Source organism: Juglans microcarpa x Juglans regia, chromosome 4S, assembly GCF_004785595.1.
Source record: "Juglans microcarpa x Juglans regia isolate MS1-56 chromosome 4S, Jm3101_v1.0, whole genome shotgun sequence".
Classification (NCBI taxonomy): domain Eukaryota; kingdom Viridiplantae; phylum Streptophyta; class Magnoliopsida; order Fagales; family Juglandaceae; genus Juglans; species Juglans microcarpa x Juglans regia.
Genome location: NC_054601.1, coordinates 20,766,078 through 20,789,478, shown reverse-complemented (window position 1 = coordinate 20,789,478; position 23,401 = coordinate 20,766,078). Strand labels below are relative to the sequence as shown.

At 34.8% G+C, this 23,401-nt stretch overlaps 1 protein-coding gene across 1 annotated transcript; it reads left to right on the top strand.

Annotated features, from left to right (window-relative positions):
• The first annotated feature begins 13,873 nt into the window (after positions 1-13,873).
• Positions 13,874-16,828, top strand: LOC121262117 (protein FAR1-RELATED SEQUENCE 5-like). Its single transcript, XM_041164533.1, has 6 exons — positions 13,874-14,004; positions 14,676-14,814; positions 14,887-14,964; positions 15,244-15,355; positions 15,478-16,280; positions 16,394-16,828. Exons 1-6 carry the CDS (start codon positions 13,874-13,876, stop codon positions 16,826-16,828), a joined length of 1,698 nt encoding a protein of 565 aa, XP_041020467.1.
• Positions 16,829-23,401: the final 6,573 nt, after the last annotated feature.

The following is a 23,401-nucleotide window of genomic DNA, read 5'->3' as shown; positions in this document are numbered from 1 at the left end:
GTCCTTGTGGTACCGACTGCTGAGGAGAGGTGGCGTGAAGGAGAAATGGTGTTGTTGATCTTGGGTTTTGAGGAATTTTAGTTGCCACTTTGGTTTTTTTTTCCTGATCTGTTTACTTGCTTCGAAATGTGAGAAGAGAGAGAGATAAAAAATAAAAATAAATAAATAAATAAAAAGAGAGTTTTCTAATTGTAAGGTATTTCCTTAAGCTTTTCTTTATTTAGTTTCTGGATAAGAGAGTGTAGGAGATGAAAGAAAGTACAAAATTTCTTAAGTTCTTTGTTTTCTTTCACTCTTTATAACTCACCGATGACAAATCAAAGCATCAATTATGCATCGTCCAAAGTAAATGATAATGCAATAATTTTATCCTATAACAAATTATAATATAAGTAATGTTCATCTATATAATTTAATTAAAGAAATATTAATAATAAAGAATAATAATATTTTATTATTATAGAGTGTGTGATAGCTAATCTAATATAGATTTCAAGTAATGAGTGATTGGCTAAAAGAAAAGAAATTACAAATTTGTAACTTTTTTATCTACTTGTGAAAATTCTGTAAATTAAAGAGGTGTCTTATTAATGAGATAAAAACATAGAAAACATTCAATTGGGCATACGTGCCTGAGGCACGTAATATCTTCTACTAGTGTGTGTGTATATATACATATATATATACATATATATATATATATACACTATTATTCATTTTGGTAGATAATGTGTGTATATTTAATTAGATTGTTATATTGATATACAATAATGCATATTAATTATAAGTTACCTAGTTATGTGTCTAGAATCACTTTTTCCGACAACTCCCTAGAGACACAAGCAAATTCATATGTTGAAATTTTGGAAAAAAGTGGTAGTTTTGTGAAAATCACCGTGCATGGTTCTCACGCACCGCCCACATTTGCGCATGGTCCTCACGCATATGCCCTTCCTGTAGCTATTTTCGAAACACGTTCCATGTCATCAGACTCGCCACCACTAGACCTTTCAAATCTAACTTTTGTGGTTGAAAACCATATCAATTGCAAAAGGAAATAATATATTAGCGGAGCTCCAAATGTATTATTGTGATTTGTGATGTCATGTTTGTATGGGGACATCACATAATGTATTCAATAATGGATGTAAATTTTTCTGATGAATAAATGATGACAGTTTTCGATTTTTTTTTATTATTATTATTTGTGGATGAAAAAATTTTTTGGTGCGAAAACATGGTTTGAACTTGTTACAAACTTTTTGAATTAAATAACTTATCTTTAATTATAGTTTTCTAATCTAGATTAATCAAAGCTGTATTTATCTTTATCATTAGAAATAAAGTCCTCCATATATAAAGTTTGTTGCATAATTTATAATTTATTTTATATCAATTAGGATTGGAAAAAGACACGAATTTTTTTCCAAACAATTTAGATAAAAATATATATAAATCTAAGACTCTTAAATAAAATTAAAATATATATATTTAAAATATAAATACTCGAAATGAAGGTTTCCTCCTATCGAGGATGCTTAATGACATTGTGAGAGGAAATATCTCATCCACGACTATGTACTTTTTTTATTGACATTGGGTGTTCAAAAACAGTATCTCGACTAATCTCCAAGATGCACATATAAAAAAGAAGCAGTCCAATCCAACAGGGGTGGCTTGTAACCACCTTATTACGAGGGTGATGGGGAGGACCTCTTTCCGTATTGGGTGGATCATGGCCACTCATAAAGGGGAGGGGTCTTCCTAATGATAGTAACTACCCTTGGGAAATTGTATGCAATCATTATGTTGTGGTAGTTGTAGCCTAATATGGAAAATTATACATTCTATTCCATTAGGTCTTGATGATTTTTATTTAAGTTTAGCTTTTTAAATTTTTTTTAATTATTTATGTGATTGAGTGGGATGATGACTAGGTGTGAATATCTCTATACACGTGTCAATGTTGTTATCCAAAAGATAGATGGAGGAACAAGATTTTCATATAAAGCCTAATGGGATATTTCGTTTGTCAAAACTTTTATGTACTGTCATTTTATATATTTTTTATGCATTTTACTGATGTGATTGGTCGCGTCATTTTTTTAATATAAAATAACTGATTTGGCTAATTATATCAGTGGAGTGTATAATGAATACGTAAAAGTGACTGTATGTAATAATTTTTTTAATTCACATAATGAGTAGTCTCATTCTTAAAAGATACTAAGGATTATACAATTCTTAGAATAAACTAGACCACATGGGATTATTATTAAAGTTTTAAAATAGAAAATTTCAACCCAAAAAGTATTGTCCCTAATTAATTTTTAAATTACCTCCGCTTACCACTCCTTCCATCTTTTGGGGTTGGGGTGGCAGTTGTCATCCCGAAAGAAAACTGGAGCAATAATAATCATTGAAAATTCACCAAAAGAAATGCCATTAGTAGCTTGTGGTGGTCGGAATCAGGCAACCATTAATCTTGAAAAAGAAAATAAAAGTTTTGATTATGCATGGATGAGTGTATTTTACTCATGATTAAACAAAACTGGTGTGAAAGCTTTTGGTTTAAGAGAATAAAAGCCCCATTTATAAAAGTCAAAGTTGTCATACTATCATTGTATATCTTAACAACTTTATCTGCAAGAGTCGTAACCACAAGGTACTGAAAAAATCTCCTCAACCAAACAGCCTCTTGTACAGTTGCTGAACAAGCAACATACTTTGACTTTATCGTAGATAAAGCAATATATGATTGTTTCTTGCTACACCAAGAAACAACTCCCCCATTAAATATAAATGCGTAACCCGTCGGGGATTTACTCTCATTATTATCACTAGCCCAATCAACAGTGTTATAACCATTCAGTCTCATGTCTCCATCCTAATAGCAAAGAACGAGGTCTGCTGGCCCACGAAGATATCGAAAAATCTTCTTAACTGCTTGCCAATGAACATGCCCTAGGTTATTCTGATAATGGTTAACCAATCCAACTGTAAAGCAAACGTCAGGTCACATACACAACGTAGCATGCATAAGACTTTCAATTGCACTTGCATAAGGAACTCTAGATATCTCTTTCTTTTCCTCATCATTTTTAGGGCAATGTTCTAAATGTTCTAGCTCAAAGTATAACCCTTCTTAACTGGAGTGTCTATGGGTTTGGAGTTGTGCATGCAGAATTGTTCTAGAATTTCTTAATGCAAGTCTCTTGAGACAAACCAAGAAACTTCCTAAATCGATCATTTGACATTTTAACTCCAAGTACATAATTTGCTTCACGTATGTCTTTTATTTCAAAAATATAGGACAACCATTCTTTTGTTGCAACAATTATCTCCATATTACTTCCAGCTAATAAGATGACATCCACGTACAAAGACAAAATTAGAAAACTCTTCTATATGTTTGATATAAATACAATGGTCTTCTTTTAGCATCTCAAAGTCAATTAAAGTAATGACCTCAAGAAATCTGAAGTACTATTGTCTAGAAGATTGTTTAAGGCCATAAAGTGAACGTTTCAGCTAGCATACTTTGTACTTTTGTCCCTATACCTCAACCAACATGTTGATCCATATAGATATCCTCATCTAGTTCTCTATTGAGAATTAGAGTTTTCACATCCATTTGAAAAAATTCCAAGTCTAGATGTGCAATTATAGCTAAAATGAGGCGAATGAAAGCAAATCTCACCATAATGGAGAATGCTTTTTCATGACCCAAACCCTTTCTTTGAGTATAGTCATTCGCCACTAACTGCGCCTTATACTTGTCAATTGATCCATCTACTTGTGCTTAATTTTTAAAACTCATTTGTTTCCAATATATTTGAGCCTAGTTGGAAGATCAACTAACTCCCAAATTTGGCTCTTTGTCATAGAACTCATCTTATCTCTTATAGCAGCCAACCATTTATTTAAAGCAGATGAACTTAGTATTTCCTCATAAGAAGCAAGCTCATCAAAGTCACACGGAGCACACATAAAATATTCACCTTTAATCTCAAAACGACGACGATGAATGATTCTACGTTCGCTTCTACGTAACTGAGACTCTTGTGAGTCACTTTCTAGTTATACACTTCCACTAGAAGGCAAATCACTCTCACTATCTTTTGCAATTTTAGGATATGATAATTATCGGCACTCGCCAAAAAATATTATAACTCTCTCAAGTTCTTGCAACTCAAAAAATTCAATATCTTTCTTTGCATCACTAATATTGAAAAAATCAATCTCAATAAATGTAACAGCCCACTAGAAATTCATTGGTGGAATTTCTATTGATTTTAGAAACATCGTGAAAACCCCATAAATTTTTACGAATCGACTAATCGCGCAGGTTTTAGTTTGTCAACATAGTCAGTGTTATAACTCACTATGATGCTAGAAATATGAGTTTAATTATTTGAGGTAGTTAGAAGTGTCAGAATGTGTTTTGGTCTACGCCATTAGACTCAGTTAATTATTTAGAAGTTTATAGCGCAATAGTAAATTTTCATAATTTCGGACGAAACAGCTGTTCGAAATTGTGAAATTATTTTTAGGGGCACTTCGGGATTGACTTTCGGCAAACGATTTTCACTATAGGTTAATATGAATATTTAGGATTTTTCAATACTAAGTTTATTATGCATTTCTTTGGAGTGAATAGTAACCTTGATAAGCGCACCCGGTGCAGTGTTTTCAAAATCACAGTGTAGAATGTCCAAATTAGGTTAGAGAGATTGTATTTGGATACTTGGCAAGATCTTGGTCACATATAGCGAATGATATTAGATACTTGGCACAAAGAGAAACCATCTGTTCAACTAAATTGTGCCAAACCAAATAGAGTTTCAACCCTAGCAAAACCCTAACTGGTTGGAATCCAATTGAAACCTCAAAATTTTGGTTGAAATCGAAACCCTAAATGGTTTTACAAACCCTAAAGTTGGCCTACAAACCCTTTCTAACCCGATTTCTAGCGTTGCGTTTAATCACTTGATTAAATCACTTCCACATGCTATTAATTAATCAAATTCTTATTATGACATCATTATCCAACCTTTTAAACCTTGGAAATTTGATTGGGCAAAAAAAAATTGGTTTTGGTCTTGATAGCATCTCAAACCCTAACCAAACTCTTTTTAAACCCCAAATTGAAGCCTACTTGGTTGGGGCCCACCAAGGTCCACGAAATTGGCCACTATGGCAAAGTTTCTTGGAGAAGTTTCCTCTCCCACATGGCAAACCATCCACTGCCATTGGCTGCACCCAATAGTGCCTTGATGTAAAGGAGAAATCCACTCTATCAACCTCCATCTCTCACAGCTGCTGCAGGCAGTCCATGCCTCTCACTATTCTCCACTTTATGTCACATAGCCAACTCCAATCAAGGGTCTTTCAAGCCCATAACTTCCCCTCCAGGAGTCTAAATTCGTGCAAGACACACTTCTCTCCATTTTATCACTTCTTTCCCCCGTTCTTAGAGAGAAATCCAAAAGCGCTCTCTCAGGCAGATTTTTGTGTCTTTTTGCGTGGCCATTTTCGATCCTTTGTAAGTATTTTCTCACGATGACTCATTCATAAAAGTTGTTCATCTTTTAGTCTAGTTTCAATGGATATCTTATCAGTCTCAATCCATGCTCATTTGATTGGTCAAAAGTATTTTTAACCATAGAAAGGTCAATCTGGGCGTGAAACTGGAGAGTATGATATGTTTTGAAATTTTTGACCAAGCTAATGGACATATCTTGGTCCGAAAATTTCAATGAGTGTTTTTATCATGTGTTTATGAATTTTCATTGAGATTTTGGTGCATGGATAAAGTTTTCGATGATAGATTTTCTTAGATTTAGAAACTTGAAAACTGGAAGTGGAAAAGCAGTTTTTGTTTTGTGAAAGTTGGAATATTTCGTGGTTTGATCTTATTCCAAAAGTTTTGCTATTTTTATATGATGATCCTATGCCTCTTATATACATGTTAGGATGTTATTTTGAAGATATTTAGTATTAGTTTTAAATGTATGATTTTTCTATGCAAGAGGATTTTGGTTAGGCCTAAGATTTGATTTTTTGGGTTAGATCCATGTTTTATTGAGGTTTTGCCATGTGATTATAAGTTTGAAGGTTAGATCTTCTTTAGGACACATTTTTAAACCATGAGATGTTTTAGTTTGAAGATCACTTGTGTTTAAGCCATGGATCAAGAGATTGATCAAAGTTAGTGGAGAGAAAAGTTTCTGTTTTGGACTAAGTTTAAAACCAGAAACTCCAAGTGTTATTTTGTGATTTTGGTGGCTTTTGTTTGATGATTTAAAGCATGGTTGATTTTAGGATGATGTTATGAATATGTTAGAAGTAAGAGTTGTTTTTTTATTGGAATTCTTGGAAATGTTTTTATTAAGGCCAAAATTTGTGATTTAAGGATTTACTTTTTGTTAAAAAGTTTGGGTCTTTTTACAAAAAGTTTGATGTTGATGATTAGCTTTTCTTAATGGATATTTTAAGTGTATTTTTTTTAAACTTAGGATAAGAAAATCCTTGTTACAAAATTTTGGTTTAATCATAGGTTTTGAAGATGGAAGAAATTGCAACCAAAATCAAGAGAAATGGCCTATGCATGTTTTGGCCATTGTGAGTTTTCCATAGTTGTAAATGATTTTAAATTTTTCTGAGTTAATATTTGAGTCTAGGACAAAATTTACATGAGGAATGTAAATTTTGGTAATTTCTGGAGTTAGATGTGAAATCCTTAAGTTATGGATAAAATGGTCATTTTTCCACATGTAGAGGGTAAAATAGTAATTTTACTCTAAGTTGTCTCTTTTCACATTTCTAATTGTTAGTAATTAAAGTTCTAACTTTTAGAATACCCTCTTACAATTCTTCGTGTTTCGCACTTTAATCTCGTAGAACGCAACGATCGAGGTAAGTTAGCTCTTAACTTACTATCAGTTTACTGTGTATGTGTGATGGGTAAGAGAACTACAATTTATGTTTTTACGTTGTTATATATGCCATGTCATCACATGTTTATCTATTACAAGAATTATTATGTTACGAAAATCTTATCTATTACATAATATATTCTGTCACATGTTACTATCTGTTAAAAGTACGTCATATTACGTATGTCATCTGTTATGTGTATATCATGTCACATAATATTCACTATCACATGTTATGCCATGTTACGAAATATTGTCTGTTACATGTTATGTCATGTCATGAAATATTGTCTGTTACATGTATGTTATGTTATAAAATATTGTCTGTTATACTTTATGTCATGTCTATCATCTTACGTTCATGTCACGTTAAGCTACGTCAGGACTTCTGTCATTTATGTCACGTTCATGTCACATCACTTTACGAAATGTTATGTATGCTAGTTAAGTTATTCATGTCAATCAGGACCCTAAGCGCTAGAATGGGGTAATATCCTAGTGAAACTTCTTTGTTCATGCTAGAGTATCTAAATAGGTGTGAAATTCCCTGGGTTGACGAAGCACAGTCAACAGGTTGCGAATGGGGCCTAACTAGCTAGTCATCGGAGCGCGCCAGACACTAACGCCGATAGAGCCACACATTATGTTACGTGTGTCCATAGTAAGTGTAGCACAAATAATTCATGGGGCCACAACAATTGTGGAGTATACACTACGTGAGACACAACAATTGTGACATGTAGAATATGTAGGGCCACAACAACTGTGGAGCACGTATTAACGCACTCACAGATGGTATATACACTTGTATTGTGATGCGGTAATCGGCAGTGACACACGGCTCAAGGGAACCCATGTAGCACTCGTATGGTCACTTTTATTAATTAAGTCTATTGAATAAAATTCCAAGTTCATTTATTTCAAGTTCAAATTATGTTTCACGTCATGTTATGTCCAAGTTTACGTCTATGTTAAGTTTCAAGTTCATGTGAATCATGGTACCATTTCCCCCGAATGGTATGTGATGTGTCAGGATTAGAGCAGAGAGCAGACACTGGCAGACTGAAGGAGGTTGACTAGACGCCGTAGACGTAACTCGGAGCTTGCAGACTTCGTAGTTAGGTTTTTGGATAGTATTCCGGCATCGTTAGTTGAATTACGCGAGTTACTCAACGAACTAGCCCAATAGTATATTTTGGCAATATAATTATGGAGTCAAGTCTTCATTGTTTTAAGATTACAGTCTTCTGAGACCCGTGCTATAATCGTGGATGTTTTAAGTAAGCATGGTTTATATTTTAACTATTTGGGATATTATAAGTTTGGTGCATAGTATTGCTAAAAAAAAATTATCAGTTGCGAATATTGCATAATGCTATATGCATGTTAGGAACATTACATCTTATATGTCATGAACGGAGGCAGATAACCTTATGTTGCATGTCCCGTTGCTTCAGATGTCAGTCCCATCCCAAACGGAATCTGGGGGCGTCATAATAAATGTGACATCACATGACTATATTTCTGTCATTTCTCTGTTAGGATATTCACCAAACATTACATAGCTTTTCGAACTCTATGAATATCTTATGAAAAATGTAGGCAACAACTAGAAGAGCATCCCCGAAATAAATATTGGCACGTTAGCTTGTGCTATCATGGATCAAACCATTTTCAATAAGGTACGATACTTCATTTCTGCAATACTATTTTGTTGTTATGTATCAGGAATTGTTAATTGCCTGTGTATCCCATTTTGCTCACGTAGTCCCTTAAAATCTTTAGACAAGTAATCATGTTCCTGATTAGTTCGTAGATTTTTTTAACTTCTTTATTTCTAATTCTCAACCTCACCCACAAAGCGCTTGAAGTAGTCTAATGCTTTAAAGGGATAAAAGATCAGATAGACATAACTGAAACGTGAGAAGTCATCTATAAAGGTGAGAAAATAAGAGGCTTCATGTCGTGCCTTTACATTCATAGGTCCACAAATATCAGAATAGACTAGCTCTAAAGGATAAGATGCCCAATGAGCCTTTCCAAAAGGCTTCCTACATGCCTTACCAGTTAAACAAGGCTCACAAACATGTAGGCTTACATTAGTGAAAGACGCCAATGGGCCTTCATTAGATACTCTAGTCATTCTATCTTTTCATATATGACCTAGTTTAGCATGTTATTTCAATGAATTAGAAACAATATTATCATCATTTGAAACCACAAAATAAAATGAAGAATTATCTAAATCTAACATAAAGAAACCATTTGAAAGAAAACAATGTCCCTACAAAACCATATCCAAATAAAAGTCCAACTGAAGGTCATCAAAATGAAAAGAAAAACCAAGTTCCAACATAAAAATAACTAAAAATAGATTACATTAAACATCAGTGCATATACCACATCATGAAAAAGTAACAAGAGTTCCAGACGCATCTTGAGTTGGTAGGTGCCAACTCCATCATTTCCTCTCGAGTTCCTTTATCTAATATAATGTATTGTCTGCCAGCTGATATTATTCTATAATCTATAACCCAACTCGATCTTGAGCTACATGTTTGGTTGCTCTTGTGTCTGCAATCTATTCATGGATTAAGTGAGCAATAAAAATATGTAAACAAATATAAGTAATGAAATAGTTGTATTTAGTGGATACCTTCTTTGCCTCAGTTCACTCACGAGTAAAGTATCATACTTTTCCACAGTTAGAATACTACAATTTGGACTTTTCCTTGCTAGCGCGCTTACCTCTGCGACACTTTGATACCTTTCCATCTCTTGGGCCAAGACTATTTGTTGCTCTAGCAGATCTCCCATATTGCTTGCACTTAGGCTTCAATGTTTTGTACTTCCCAGCTTGGGCAACAAGAAGAGTACTACATTGTACATCTGCGCACTCTGCCTCCAGCTCCAAATGGCAAGATATATTTGTAAAAATCTTAATATTCTCACTGTGTCAAAACGAGTTTCATTTGCTCCCATGTTGACTCGAGCAAAGATCATGTCACAACGGTAACTTACTGTTTATCAGTGAAATTATTGTCATTAACCTTTATATCATGAATTAAGGCAAACATTGACATTAAAGTGAGAGCACAAAGCTTAGTAGTTGATGTCTCCCCATAGGCAATTTTCAATTGGTTCCACATATCTTGAGCAATTTTCAAACTCCCTAATAAGATCATTGTATATGTTGCTAATAATGGTAAAACGTGCGTACCGATCTTTCTTTGTCCAAACTTGATAGGCTTCCATATCATGATGATGTTGGAAAGTTTTCCTTCCTTAGGTTGTATCATAAGGTGGGACAAATTTTCTAGGATCTCTTGTTCATTAAGTAGATATTGAATTTTCCTATGTCATATGTCATAGTTGGTCACACCCAGTTTCTCTCCTCTAGTATATTCTTAGTGGTCATTATCATTATATTCATTGTGCGAGATTGACATTAGCATATATTTAATTTTATTTCAAAATCTAACTAGACCATAGAATTTCTTCCTACATAATGAGATCGAAAATCTCGTAAAAAAACTAGTAATCATCTTCTACTATATAAGTCAAAATACCATATCTAAATAATTTTGAATAAATTTTATAAAGGAGTTTTAACAAAAAATTCAAAACTAATGCACATATAATTGATTCATCAAGTATGAAAAATCCATAATTATTGTACTAAACACATTGCGCATAGGCTCCACCTAGATCCTCACTAGTAATTTGGTGCATCATATTAAGGTGACCTTAAAGTATATTGATAGACGTGAACACATCCCTTTACATGGCCTCAATAATAAAATTATATTCCCAATATTATATTTCTAAAGAAAATCCTACTACAAATCTTCTAGAAAAATAATAAATAAATAGAGACGCCACGTCATCGATATATTTATAAGGTACACCATATTCATTCACATAAAAGTAAACACATACATTATACATGAGGATAACAAATTATCAATGTCAACTCTATCCATTTTAATAATAAAATACCAATGAACTCAAACATTCAATTATAATGGTATATATGATGATTCAATAGATAGAGAACTCACATTCTTTAACTAATGAGAAATGTTTAATAGGTCATAAAATCTAAGGACACTTATACAATATGAATATGCATTTAACATAAACAATTCAATACATGCATCCACAAATAATCTATATAAATGTTCATATAATACATAAAAATTGGAGTTGAAGAAGTATGACAAGTGTTCTAAAACTAAATTTTATTATCACGTTTTTTTTAAAGCATTTTACTAAAAATTATTTAAAAAATATGTTTTAAGCTCTCGATCTCAACATAAAAATATATGAATCAACTTTATAGACCAACACAAGAGTACAAGTGCCACACGTGACTAAAAATGGACACTGAAAGTCACTGCATGCGCCTCCTATGCATGTGGGTGTCTCTTGTTTCTACTTCACTAACCGTAGCAGAGAGTGTTTATTATCTCCATTCTTGACGTTTTCGAATGTCAAAATACAAATTTCAATCATCGTAATGTGTATATGTATCTATAATGTGAGCAAATTGCACCCAAATTGCAAAGGTGGATCACACTCTCTATGGCTGAGAGTGGGATAGGTAAAATTTTTACTATTCATCATATTCTTCCTAGCCAATTTTTTTGGCTTTTTCTCAAATTTGACCACCAATTTTCAATTGACCATAATTTACTCATATTAAGTCTGAATCAAGTGTATGATATGTCAAATTAAAGCTTATGAGTCAACTTTCTAACCATATGAGATTTATTTCTAGAAAATAAAAATTTGGTTGGTTAAAAGTTGGCTAAAGTCACGGTCCCAACATTAGCTTTAAATTAGGGTTTCAAATTTTTTCCTGTACATGCAACAAAACTTCATCAAATTTAAGGGACATATTTATAACATTATAAGAAAGGCTTTCATAGAGGGAATTCAACCTTAAATATGTCATAGCATAGCCTCTAATAAAAAAATTGAAACATAAAAAATTATGACATATCAACAATTACATGCTTTTAAACTCAATGTAAAGCATCCAACATTTAATCATATTCATATGGGTGAAAACAAGTAGTATAGCTCTGATACCAATATTAAATAAGGCTAATTCGAATTATCTCAAGCAAAACAAAATTCTCACAAGTCTGGATTTTTACTCATCTTATAACTCACGTCACAATGTTATAATTGCACTTATTTGTCGCTCAGGAGGTCACTGGAGTCTCCTAAAATAATTCCACACTTTAAGATCAAGAGCTCAATATTATTGTTTTAAGAAATTGTAGAGAGATGAGAGCCTTTATTTTGTACGTTCACTTTTTCCACACTCACTTTAATTAATATATGTAAAACTCTCATTTATGGAGTTTTCTAATAGGGGGTTACTTAACTTGCCTGAAGTTAAGTGTTAGTTTTGGAGAGTTAATTTACTGCTTGTAACTTTCTCACCTAGGTGGACATAACATGGGTCATGGGGTACCTTACTACTAACAATTATTCAAACATAAAAATCAATACAATTTTTACAAACTTTAAAACAAATATAATATTTAAATTTTTTTTAATATTTTTATTCATATTTTTTTCCTTTCATTTTTCAAAATCCAATAAAACATCTTCACTCAAATCATTTTACAACTATTGAAAAAGTTCTAAAGATACTCCAAATGTTAGCCTAGTTTGGATGGTAAAACCATCTCAATTCATCTTATCTCATATCCTTTAATCATTACAACTTTTTTTAAATTTTCAAATAAAATAAAATAAATAATTTAAAATTTTCAAATTTAAAAATAAAAATAATATTAAAAAATAATATTCTAATAATATTTTATTCAATTTTTAACTTTTACCTTATATTATTTCAACTCATTATGCAAAAGAGGCCTAAATATACCTCCCTTGCCATTCGTGGGAGTACTATTAACTATTCTTATTTAAAAAATCTTGTCAAACTATATAATAAGTTCCTATTCTAGTTTTTCATTCCACACGAACTACACGTGCTATAGGCTTTTACGTATAAAAAGGATCAATGAGTTATACTACGGATCAGCAACTGTGCTGATCCCACACCCCACACCTGACGTGTCGGTTTTTTTTTTTTTAATCTGTCCATTTTTCTCTATCTCCCTCTCTCATTTGCTTTTCTTTCCGCCGAAGCCATTCGAATTTCCCATCGCGCGAAACCCCCGTCCTCCATCGCCAGCTCGTCGCGTCGCCTCCCTCTGGCCAGCTCCACCCTGCGACGGCGTCCCTCTACCCAGCGCCGCCACTCCCCGCGTTTTTTTATAAACGGAGCAAATCTGGTGGCCCAGTGCCCGAAACCCCAGTCCGACCTTGCCCAGCGCCACCCCGTGTCGCCCGCCGTCTGCCCAGCGCCACCCCGCGACACCGTCCATCTGTTCAGCGCCACCCCACTACGATTCGTCTGCCCAGCGCCGCCCCTCCCCTCGAGTTGATTTAACGGACAGTGAAGACAAGATCGGCGGAGCTCTGTTTTGCCGCCCTTGCTCAGCTTCGTAGATCAGTTCTTAACCATTTTTGAAAGTATATACGCCTTCCGGTTTCTGTCCCTTCTCGTTTTCTTTACATTTTCTGAGATTGTATTTTTGTCGTGGGCAACTTGCATTGCTAAGGAGTATTACCATTGTGTGGATCTAAAAAAGTATTACCATTGTTCCACTTCTTTGCTGTTCCACAATGTACTTGGGATAAATCCAGCGCATAAATTAAATTTCTTGCGGCTTAGGGCATGGAGAAATTAATGTTCTTCTTGTGTGGACCTGAGTTCAGAGTCTTAGTTGAATCCAGTGGCATAAATTAAATTTCTTGCGGCAAAAATTGGATAAGATATCATATGTTTGTAATTGCCTTCAAACTTGTTGGTCAAAATACATTTCGGAGCCTTTATTTGATTTTATGTATGGATGCTTGCAGACGAAATCAAGTCTGTTTATGTGAGAAACTTACCACCTACTGTATCTGCTTCTGAAATTGGGGAGGAATTCAAGAATTTTGGTAAACTTAGTGAGGAGGGTGTGGTGGTTAGAAGTCGTAGGTTCATGTCCTTTGCACCTTATTGAATTGTTTTACTTCATTATAGCATTGACTTATATGAAGCTAAATGCTTATCGTGTGCAGGAGATTGAATTCCATGGAGTTTTTTTCTTTTGTTTGCTGAAATTCCATGGATTTTAGTTTCGATCTTTGATGCTTGATGTACTTTTTGTACCATGCATGATGACTTTTATTTATAGGCTTTCATGAATAACTTTTTTCTTTTGTTTGCTAAATAACTTTTTTTCACTATATCCATGGATTTTAGTTTGCTGAGTAACTTTTTTCACTATATCCATGGATTTTTTTTCTTTTGTTTGCTGAAATTCCATGGATAGAATAGCATTTCATTTCTACTAAATTTGGCAGACTTTTTCCCTTTTGTTTTCTGAATTTGTTTACTGAGTTTTCATGGATTTTAGTTTCGATCTTTGATGCTTGATGACTTTTTCTACCGTTTGATAACTTTTATTTATAGGCTTTCATGAATAACTTTTTTCTTTTGTTTGCTGAATAAAGTGAAGATGTTTGAGAACTTTACTTTATTTAGACTAGATTCAAATGAATAACTTCTTTCTTTTGTTTAGACTAGGTTCAAATGACATGCTTTATTACAATTTACATTAAGCAAATACTTTGTCCAATGACCGCTCCTTTGATTGGCATTTGCAGTTTTAGCGTGATGGGGAAAGAGGAAGATAGAATGTCACCTAGACCTTCAACGTCGACTTCACAGTCATATGTTGGTCCTATAAATCCATACTACCCGCCGAGGCCTCAAAATACATATGGAAATCCCAATGTCTACCATGTGAGTAGTCTTTTATTTTTTAATAAAGTTTATTTGACGTGTTTATGAATCTAACAAATTGCATAATCGCAGCATCCTTTTTATGTAAATATGCCCTACCCTTCGTCAAGTAATCCGGAGGACTTTAGACGAGTTGAAGATTCATACCAGGTATTACATATCTTAATTTTTGAACCAATGTCTAACAATTAACATGTTAATTTGTTTAAAGTCATTCTTATTATTTCCATTACAATGCCCCTGGTTGAAGGATTTGCTGATGCCACCTTATATGCCCTACCCTCCATCGAGTAATCCAGAGGACTGTAGGCTAGTTGAAAATTCAGTCTAGGTATATTTCTCTGAATTTTTTAACCAAATTTAAAAATTTAACATGTTAATTTGGCAAAAGTCATTCTATTTTTTCTAACAACGTGCCTGTTTGAGCAGATGCCACCTCATATCCCCTACCCTCTGTCAAGTAATCTGGAGGACTTGAGGCAAGAAACACCCCCCGCATCAACTTTGCCAAGTAGTTCTGAATTTGACCAAAATGTTGAAAGTACATGAAAGTACATCCGATCAATGCGCAAATGCTATTGGTGGTATTAATCTCTTCTTTGACTTTAAGACTGCTTATATTGAATTGATGTTAATCTATCCATATTTTTTTTGTGTTTGTAGAAACTTTATCTGACACAAATGAAGAGGCAGAGGCTACAACTGTTGTCTCGGATGATGGTGTACGAGTTGAAGCACCAAAATCCGGTATGGAATTCGAAAGTGAAAAAGAGTTTACAGCCTATTATAAGAGATATGCCAAGCAAGAGGGCTTTGGTGTAAGGACGCAACGGACAAAGAGAGATGATGATGGGAAGGCTGTGTATGTGACTGTTGGTTGTGCCCGTGGTGGAAAGTACCGACCTAGGCATAGTAATATCTCGAGGCCACGGCCAACCACTAAAACAGATTGTAAGGTGAAGGTAAATGCCTCCTTGAGTAAGAACGGCAAATGGGTTATCACTACTGTTGACATTGACAATGAGCATAACCACATTACTGTGAGTCCCAAGAAGACAAGACTCTTGCGATCTCACAAGTGTCTAGATGAATACAGCCAAAAGATGCTCGACCTTAATGACAGAGCCGGTATTAGAATGAACAAAAATTATTACTCACTTGTCGTCGATGCGGGGGGTTTTGAGCATCTAGATTTTCAAGAGAGAGATTGTCGGAATTTCATTGACAAGGCTAGACATTTAAGATTGTGTAAAGGAGGTGGTGAAGCACTTAATGAATATTTCCAAAGAATGAGAGATCAAAATGATGGCTTTGTTTCTTTCATGGACGTGGATGATGAGGGAAGGTTACAAAATGTGTTTTGGGCTGATGCACGGAGTCGAGCGGCCTATGAGTATTTCGGAGACGTTGTAACCTTCGATACAACGTACCTAAGAAACCGGTACGGGATGCCCTTTGCTCCATTGGTGTTAACCATCATGGGTAGTCCATACTACTAGGGGCGGGGTTGTTGTCAAGTGAGGACACACATACCTTTGTGTGGTTGTTTCGAATGTGGTTAGATTGCATGAATGGTCAGGCGCCCAAAGCCATCATAACCGACCAAGACCGGGCAATGAAGAATGCTATTGCAATTGTATTTCCGGAAACTCGCCATAGATATTGTCTATGGCATATAATGCGCAAACTTCCAGAGAAGTTAGGATCTCATTCCCAATTCAACGCAGGGTTGAACACCTCCATTCAAGCCGCATTGTATGATTCACAAACTTCCATGGAATTTGAGGAGAGGTGGAGTGAATTACGTGACAAGTACGATCTCAGAGGCAATAATTGGCTCCAATCCTTATACGATGAAAGGACTTTTTGGGTTCCAGTTTACTTGAAGAATGTATTCTGGGCTGGTATGAGCATGACACAATGGTCAGAAAGCATGAATGCTTTTTTTGACGGGTATGTCCATTCCAGTACGACTTTGAAGGAATTTGTCGACCAATTTGATAATGCTCTATGAAAGAAGGTCGAGTTAGAGACAACGGCTGATTTCAATTCCAGCAACCAAACGATCCCCTGCATTTCCCCTTTTAGCATTGAGAAGCAGTTTCAGAAGTTATATACAAATGCAAAATTTCAAGAGGTCCAAAGAGAGCTAATAGGCCTAATGTGTTGTAATTGCACATTGGTAAGCAAGCAGGGTGCATTGAAACCTTCGATGTATTGGATGAAATTTTTATGGATGACCACACCAAAACAGTCCACTACTCAGTTTACTATAACGAAGAGGAATGCGAGTTAAAATGCACGTGTGCATTGTTTGAGATGAGGGGGATTCTATATAGGCATGCACTTAGAGTATGTCACTTGAAGAAGATTAATATGCTGCCAGATATATGTCTTGGATCGTTGGAGAAAGGACAAGATGAGGATGTACATATTAATCAAAAGTAGTTAATGATGACTTGCGGGCCAGTGCAGACGCACGAAGGTATGAGCTTGTGGTGAAAAGATGTTTGAAATTAACAACGCGCATCTCCCCTTGTGATAAGCATGTCAATGCATTCCTGGGATATGTCGATGAGTTCGAGTCAAAATGTGGAGGTTTGTGTATTGGGTCGAAATCCGAATCAACGAATGTGGGACAAAAGGTGGTCGCGGATAAGGGTAAAAAAATATTAAGTCCCAACGTTGTCTGAGGGAAAGGGAGACCCCCAACTAAGAGAAAGGTTCCGCCCGTGGAGAAGATGGCAACGAAGAGAAAGAAGAAGTAGATAATAATTTGACCATATTTTCTTTTGAAAATCTTTGATGATGCAACACAATTTGACCATAATTATGTTTTGAAATTTTAGACTTGCAGGAAAATCTTTGATGATGAAACACAATTGGGTGACATCCCGGGATCTCAACTTGACCAATCCGCTATGGGGGTTGGTGTTCCTACACAAAACATCCTTGTCACACAATCGATGCTATCAAGAAATGAGGTCTTCAGCTCTTTTTTTTGGTTAATTGTCTTTTGACGGATATTCTTTTTGAGTTTACATAATGCATGCATAATTGAAACGGTATAATCATAGTTGTTTTTTTACAGATGAGTGACCATATTGATGATGTGTAGAGGGTATGGTTCAGTTTGTGGAGATGGTGTGTATAATTTTTGTACCTCTTGAAGATGGTGTTTTGGTAGTTTGTGAATAAGTGGTCTATAATTTTTGTACCTCTTGGAGAGGAAGTTTTGGTAGTTTGTCAATATGCAAAGGTAAGATGTTTTTGTACCTCTTGGAGAGGAACTTTTGGTAGTTTCTCAACTAGCAAATGTATAATTTTTGTACCTCTTGGAGAGGAAGTTTTGGTAGTTTATCAATATTCAAAGGTATAATTTTTGTACCTTTTGGAGAGGAAGTTTTGGTAGTTTGGTAGTTTGTGTAAATATGCAAAGGTACTGTTTTTTACCTCTTGGAGAGGGTGTTTTGGTAGCTTGAGCTGATTGGTCTACATGCAAAGAGTTTTGATTGTGTTCGTTGGTTAGCTGTGTATTTGATCACGGGCTACAAGCGAAGGTTTGGTTTCTTTCCTTTTTCTAGCTAAAATTTACTGTATTTTAGTATTTTTAACGTTGTAACATTGCAGTATTCCATCATGGGTTTTGTTGTTCTCTATTTTGCATTTATGTCAATATGTTATGTGCAGATTGGTGTACTGATGGAGTTATGACACTAATAAAGTTTCATCATTACTTTTATCTTGAAGAGTATTGGATTCTATATAACTGTTGCATTGATAATTTTTTTCAACATAACTAACACCACATTTTCAATGTATTTTGCAGACTTGTTATGTGCAGATTGTGTTCCTTTTCTGATCACGTTATGATGATTATTGCAAGTCAAATCTCTTTGCATCTTGAGGATTTGAAATTGGCAGCTGTCAATATGTGGGTGATGCTGCTGCTGCTGCAGTTGCAGAATAACTTCCATTCAGGGCTTAATGGTAGAAATCTCTAGTTTATGTATTATAGGCTTTAACTTTTTTTTTTTTTGTAATGATTGTTCTCTTTTAAGACTGGGAAGTGCAGTCAGATCTTTATGTACTCCTTGAGATATTGATATGATCTATTAATTCCCAATGGTATTTGGACAGTGCTCATTGTATAATTGTGCTGTGGCAATGCTTTTAATTTTTCTGCATGCATGTATTAGACACAGCTTGAGCCTGAGGCTAAGGGACCAAGTGCACAAAGTACCCATGCACATACAATTCAGATATATATTTCATGGCGTTTACGGTGACCAAAACATATCTTGAAGAGTGAATGCATGTGATACAGCAATGCTACTATTGTCGTGGCTAGTAAATGCTAAAACTGCATGCACATCAAATAATTGTCATGCTAAGATTGTCATGGTAAAACTGCATGCACAACATCTAATTATTAAGTTTTGGTCAATAAGATTTAATTGATGTTATCAATCTTGCATCTATAAATAGTACTAAAACCTTAAATCTTAAATTATAAATTTGCTTATAAAGTACTACTTAATCTAGATTTATTGGTTGGGGATATTGTGCATGCATGGCTGATTCAGGTCTTGTTTATGTTTTTAGTACCCAACTTATCATTACAAATGAAAATTTAATGAACATATAGATACCCCTTTTGTACATCATAACCAAAACATAGGGGGAGTACCATTACAGTTGATCCATTCAAAAATAGAGTACAATACCATATGCTATTTGCATACAATTTATCTGAACCAAGCCAAAATTATTACAAATATGACAACCCAATGAAAACATAATAATTTGCAGTTTTCCTTTTTCAGAGTTGTCTCTCTCTCTCTCATACTTTATCTTCCCTTTTACGAACTTCATGCTCGTGCAACAATACGTCATCCCACATCTTTCAAACTTTATTATCTCTTGTACGAATGTTCTCCTCTAGCAAGTGAAATATATCCACCCAAACGAAAAATTCACAGCTCCTCACTTCTCCCTGCACACAATACAAACATTATTAATTAAAATGATAAAGCACATCGTGCATCATCATGTCAATATGCTAATTAACATGATAAGTTGCTTTACCGTGTTATAGTTTGGGCACGCCAAAAATTTCCTTTGGTGATTTTTGGTAGTGTGCGACGTCAGTAGCTTGGCTTTCAAACACAAAATCATCAAGTACAAACGATGATGATTGGGTTGATGGCATGCGTAAAACCAACTACAAGTTCAGATTTTTAAAGAGGTTGAGACACTTTTGGGGCACGAAATGAAACACTGAAAGAGTCCCCACAAGATTAACGATGACATCAATGTGGCAGATCAACCAGAAGATCATGGTTTAAACCTTAAAAATAGGATGCACTTCCTAAACAGCCAACAACATGCAATTAATGAAACGTATATCAATCCCATTTCTGTGTAAAAGTCCACATTGGGATAATGTCTAACATATACTACTCCTAAAAAATTCAATGAACCAGCTCAAGCACACCAAAAATCATATCAAACCATAAAACTCAATATAAAGCCGACCATGCTACCCTTGTCTGCAATATATTCCTTTGAAATTTAAACTTCACAAAGTTTTCACACGTCTGAGCCACTTTTACTAATTAGCAACTTTCCACATCAATGGCTCTTATTTCCAAACAAAATCCACAAACTCCATGCCACCCTAGTATTAAATATTGCATGGATTTGCAGCTTTCTCTCATGGTTAAAATAGATTGGGACCATACTAATATCTACCTAGCCTTGAAAGTAGGACATCAACAGTGATCAAGTCGCCTAAAAAAAGAGATATGTCTCAAAGGAAGCTGAGATCCATAATGAAACACGAGCAAATGTAATATTTTAGAAACCCCACTCATTGTACTTCACCCTGCCATGACAAATTGTTTTCAATGCAAGATTCTCTTAGGAATCTATTTGTTAATGATGTGCATGATTAAGAAGAAAATAAGATTTCCTTTCGGTTCAATTTTTATTTCATACCTTCAAACTACCAGCAAAAAATCCCCAAGAGTTCTTTTTCAGTCATGGAAACCATTGTTGGAAGTTTTTTCGCAGATCATCACAGTGCAATCTACATGAATGATATTATTAGCATGCAAATTTTTTTTTCACCAACTAAACGAACCTCACCCTTTTTGGGGCTACCAAACAAAAATTAACAAAAACAAAAACAAAATTAACAGAGATGCCTAATCTCATTCCCTATCTGCCCATCACATGTTCAGGGTCCACTAATCACAACCCCACCTTCCTCCTCGAGATGGCTGATAAACGTTTTGCAAAATGGCCCACCACCACCACTCCACTCCACCTTACAACCACCGGGTGCAATGCAATTTAAAAAATTTTAACCAAACAGACACTTAAAGCTTAATACACAGCAACTATGATTTGCATTTTTCAGAAACATAAATCTTAATACACTGCAAATGACAGCATCCGAGCATATCAATACACAATATATCAACACAAATTATCCAAGCATATCAATAATGTACGGTGTAAACCCTAGAATCACAGAGAACAAATGAGGTATCCGAAAATTTTGAAGAAGATTCATGGGTCAGCAGAATAATTTCGCACCTTTGGTCCCGAGTTTCTGCACGCACCTTTGGTCCTCAGTTTCTGCACGCACCTTTGGTTCCGAGTTTCTGGGTCTAAAGGGGGCTTCGGGAGGGAATTGAGCTCGTGGGGGGGGGGGGGGGGGGGGGGGGGGGGGGGGGGGGGGGGATTGGGGGGCTTCGTTGAGTGGGAAGGAACGACCGAGGCAATTGAGGGGTCTTCGGGAGATGGGGTCTGAGACGAAATCGACTCGGGATGCATCTGAGGGGGCTTCGTCGAGTGGGTGGGAATCGCTAGGGGTCGGAGGGGTCTACGTCGAGTGGGAGAGAAGGAGAGATCCGAGGGTGATTCGGGAGGCAAGTGTGTCTGTCGGAGGGGTCTTCGTCGAGTGGGAGAGAAGGAGAGATCTGAGGGGGCTTCGGGAGGGAATCGTGTCGCATGGGGTCGGGGACTTCGTCGCTAAGGCATTTTGGGGGGGGGGGATTCTGCTTCTTTTTTTTTTTTTGGTCTTCGTCGAGTGGAAGAGAACGAGAGGGAGGGAATGAGAGTTGCCGCCGCGAGTTTCATTGGGGGTTTCCCGTTTCTGGTTCTTCGTCGCTAGGGCAGGAGGGGCCTTCGTCGAGTGGAAGAGAACGAAAGGGAGGGAACGAGAGGGCCCGAGTGGAAATTAAATTTTCCCTCCGATTTACTGAACCCGGCTTGCCACGTAATGTGTGGGAAGTGTGTGCTGGTAGACCGGCGGATGCAAAGAATTTCTCTTTTGTTTATTTAGGCACGACATTTTTGTTTATTTAGGTGCGATTGGAGGTGGGATGGGATATTTTAGGCCAGGTGAAAAAAAAAAATTGATAAAATTAAATTATTTATTATATTTTATGTAAATATTTAAAAAAATTATAATAATAAGATGAGATTAAATATTTTTATTATATAGTCTTAATTTGTATTTGGACATGAACATGATTATCTGATTTGGATAAATAATAATATTTTATAGATTTTATTGAAATGTGTTTAATATTTTATAAAATATTAAAAAAATAATGAATTTGATCATTAATTGATTTGAATAGATTAAGATGGATTTTTTTTTTGCAGGCAAATAGATTAAGATGGATGGACACTCAAAGATCCTACTCATCATTTCATATAATATATTTTAAAATTATTTTTTTATTTAACATTTTATAAAATATTAAAAAGATAATAAATTTTATCGTTAATTGATTTGAATAGATTAAGATGGATGGACACTCAAAGATCCTACTCATCATTTTATATAGAGTAATGATACGCATCAACCATACTTTCTGTACACTTAACGTGATGTTTTCTTTTTTCTTCCTCATTACGGTGTGTTGCAGCTACAGTGGCTGATGTAAGTAATTTCTCTTTTATATAACATATTTTATATATTTTAAAATTATTTTTTTATTATTTTATTTTATTTTTATTAAATTAATTGAATTGTTTTACATATTATATATTTATTATAATACAAAAAATTAAAATAGATGTGACATATTAATAATAAGTTATTTAATATAATAACTGTGAGTTCCTTTTGCGGAAGTTATGTTCATAGCAGTATTTTAAATTTCGTATTGTACCAGTCGGTACGGTCGAAAATTTTTCATTTCGACCGTCCGGCCGGTACCAGTCGTACCGGCCTGAATTTTGGCTTGTACTTACCTATATTTCAACCGATACTGACTAATATTTCGACTTGTATTTTTTTTTTTCATTTTTTCAAATTACAAACTTATTTTTTAATCCTAAATTCAGATCTATTTATAATTTATATATATGTATTTATATATAATTTATTTATATATAAACTATTATTTTAGAATATAATTTTTATATATATAATTTATTCATATATTGACTATCCCGAAATATTATCCCAAAATGTTATCTTAAAACGGTATTGATATTGAAATATTTGATTCTAATATCTTGACCGATACGGCGTCGGTACGATATTCAAAATATTGGATCAGAG

Excerpts from the sequence above, each read along its gene's own strand:
- LOC121262117 (XM_041164533.1), top strand. The coding sequence starts at position 13,874 with ATGCTTGCAGACGAAATCAAGTCTGTTTATGTGAGAAACTTACCACCT. Across the intron at positions 14,815-14,886 it reads GAAATCCCAATGTCTACCAT|CATCCTTTTTATGTAAATAT; the intron begins GTGAGTAGTCTT and ends GCATAATCGCAG. Across the intron at positions 15,356-15,477 it reads ATTTGACCAAAATGTTGAAA|AAACTTTATCTGACACAAAT; the intron begins GTACATGAAAGT and ends TTGTGTTTGTAG.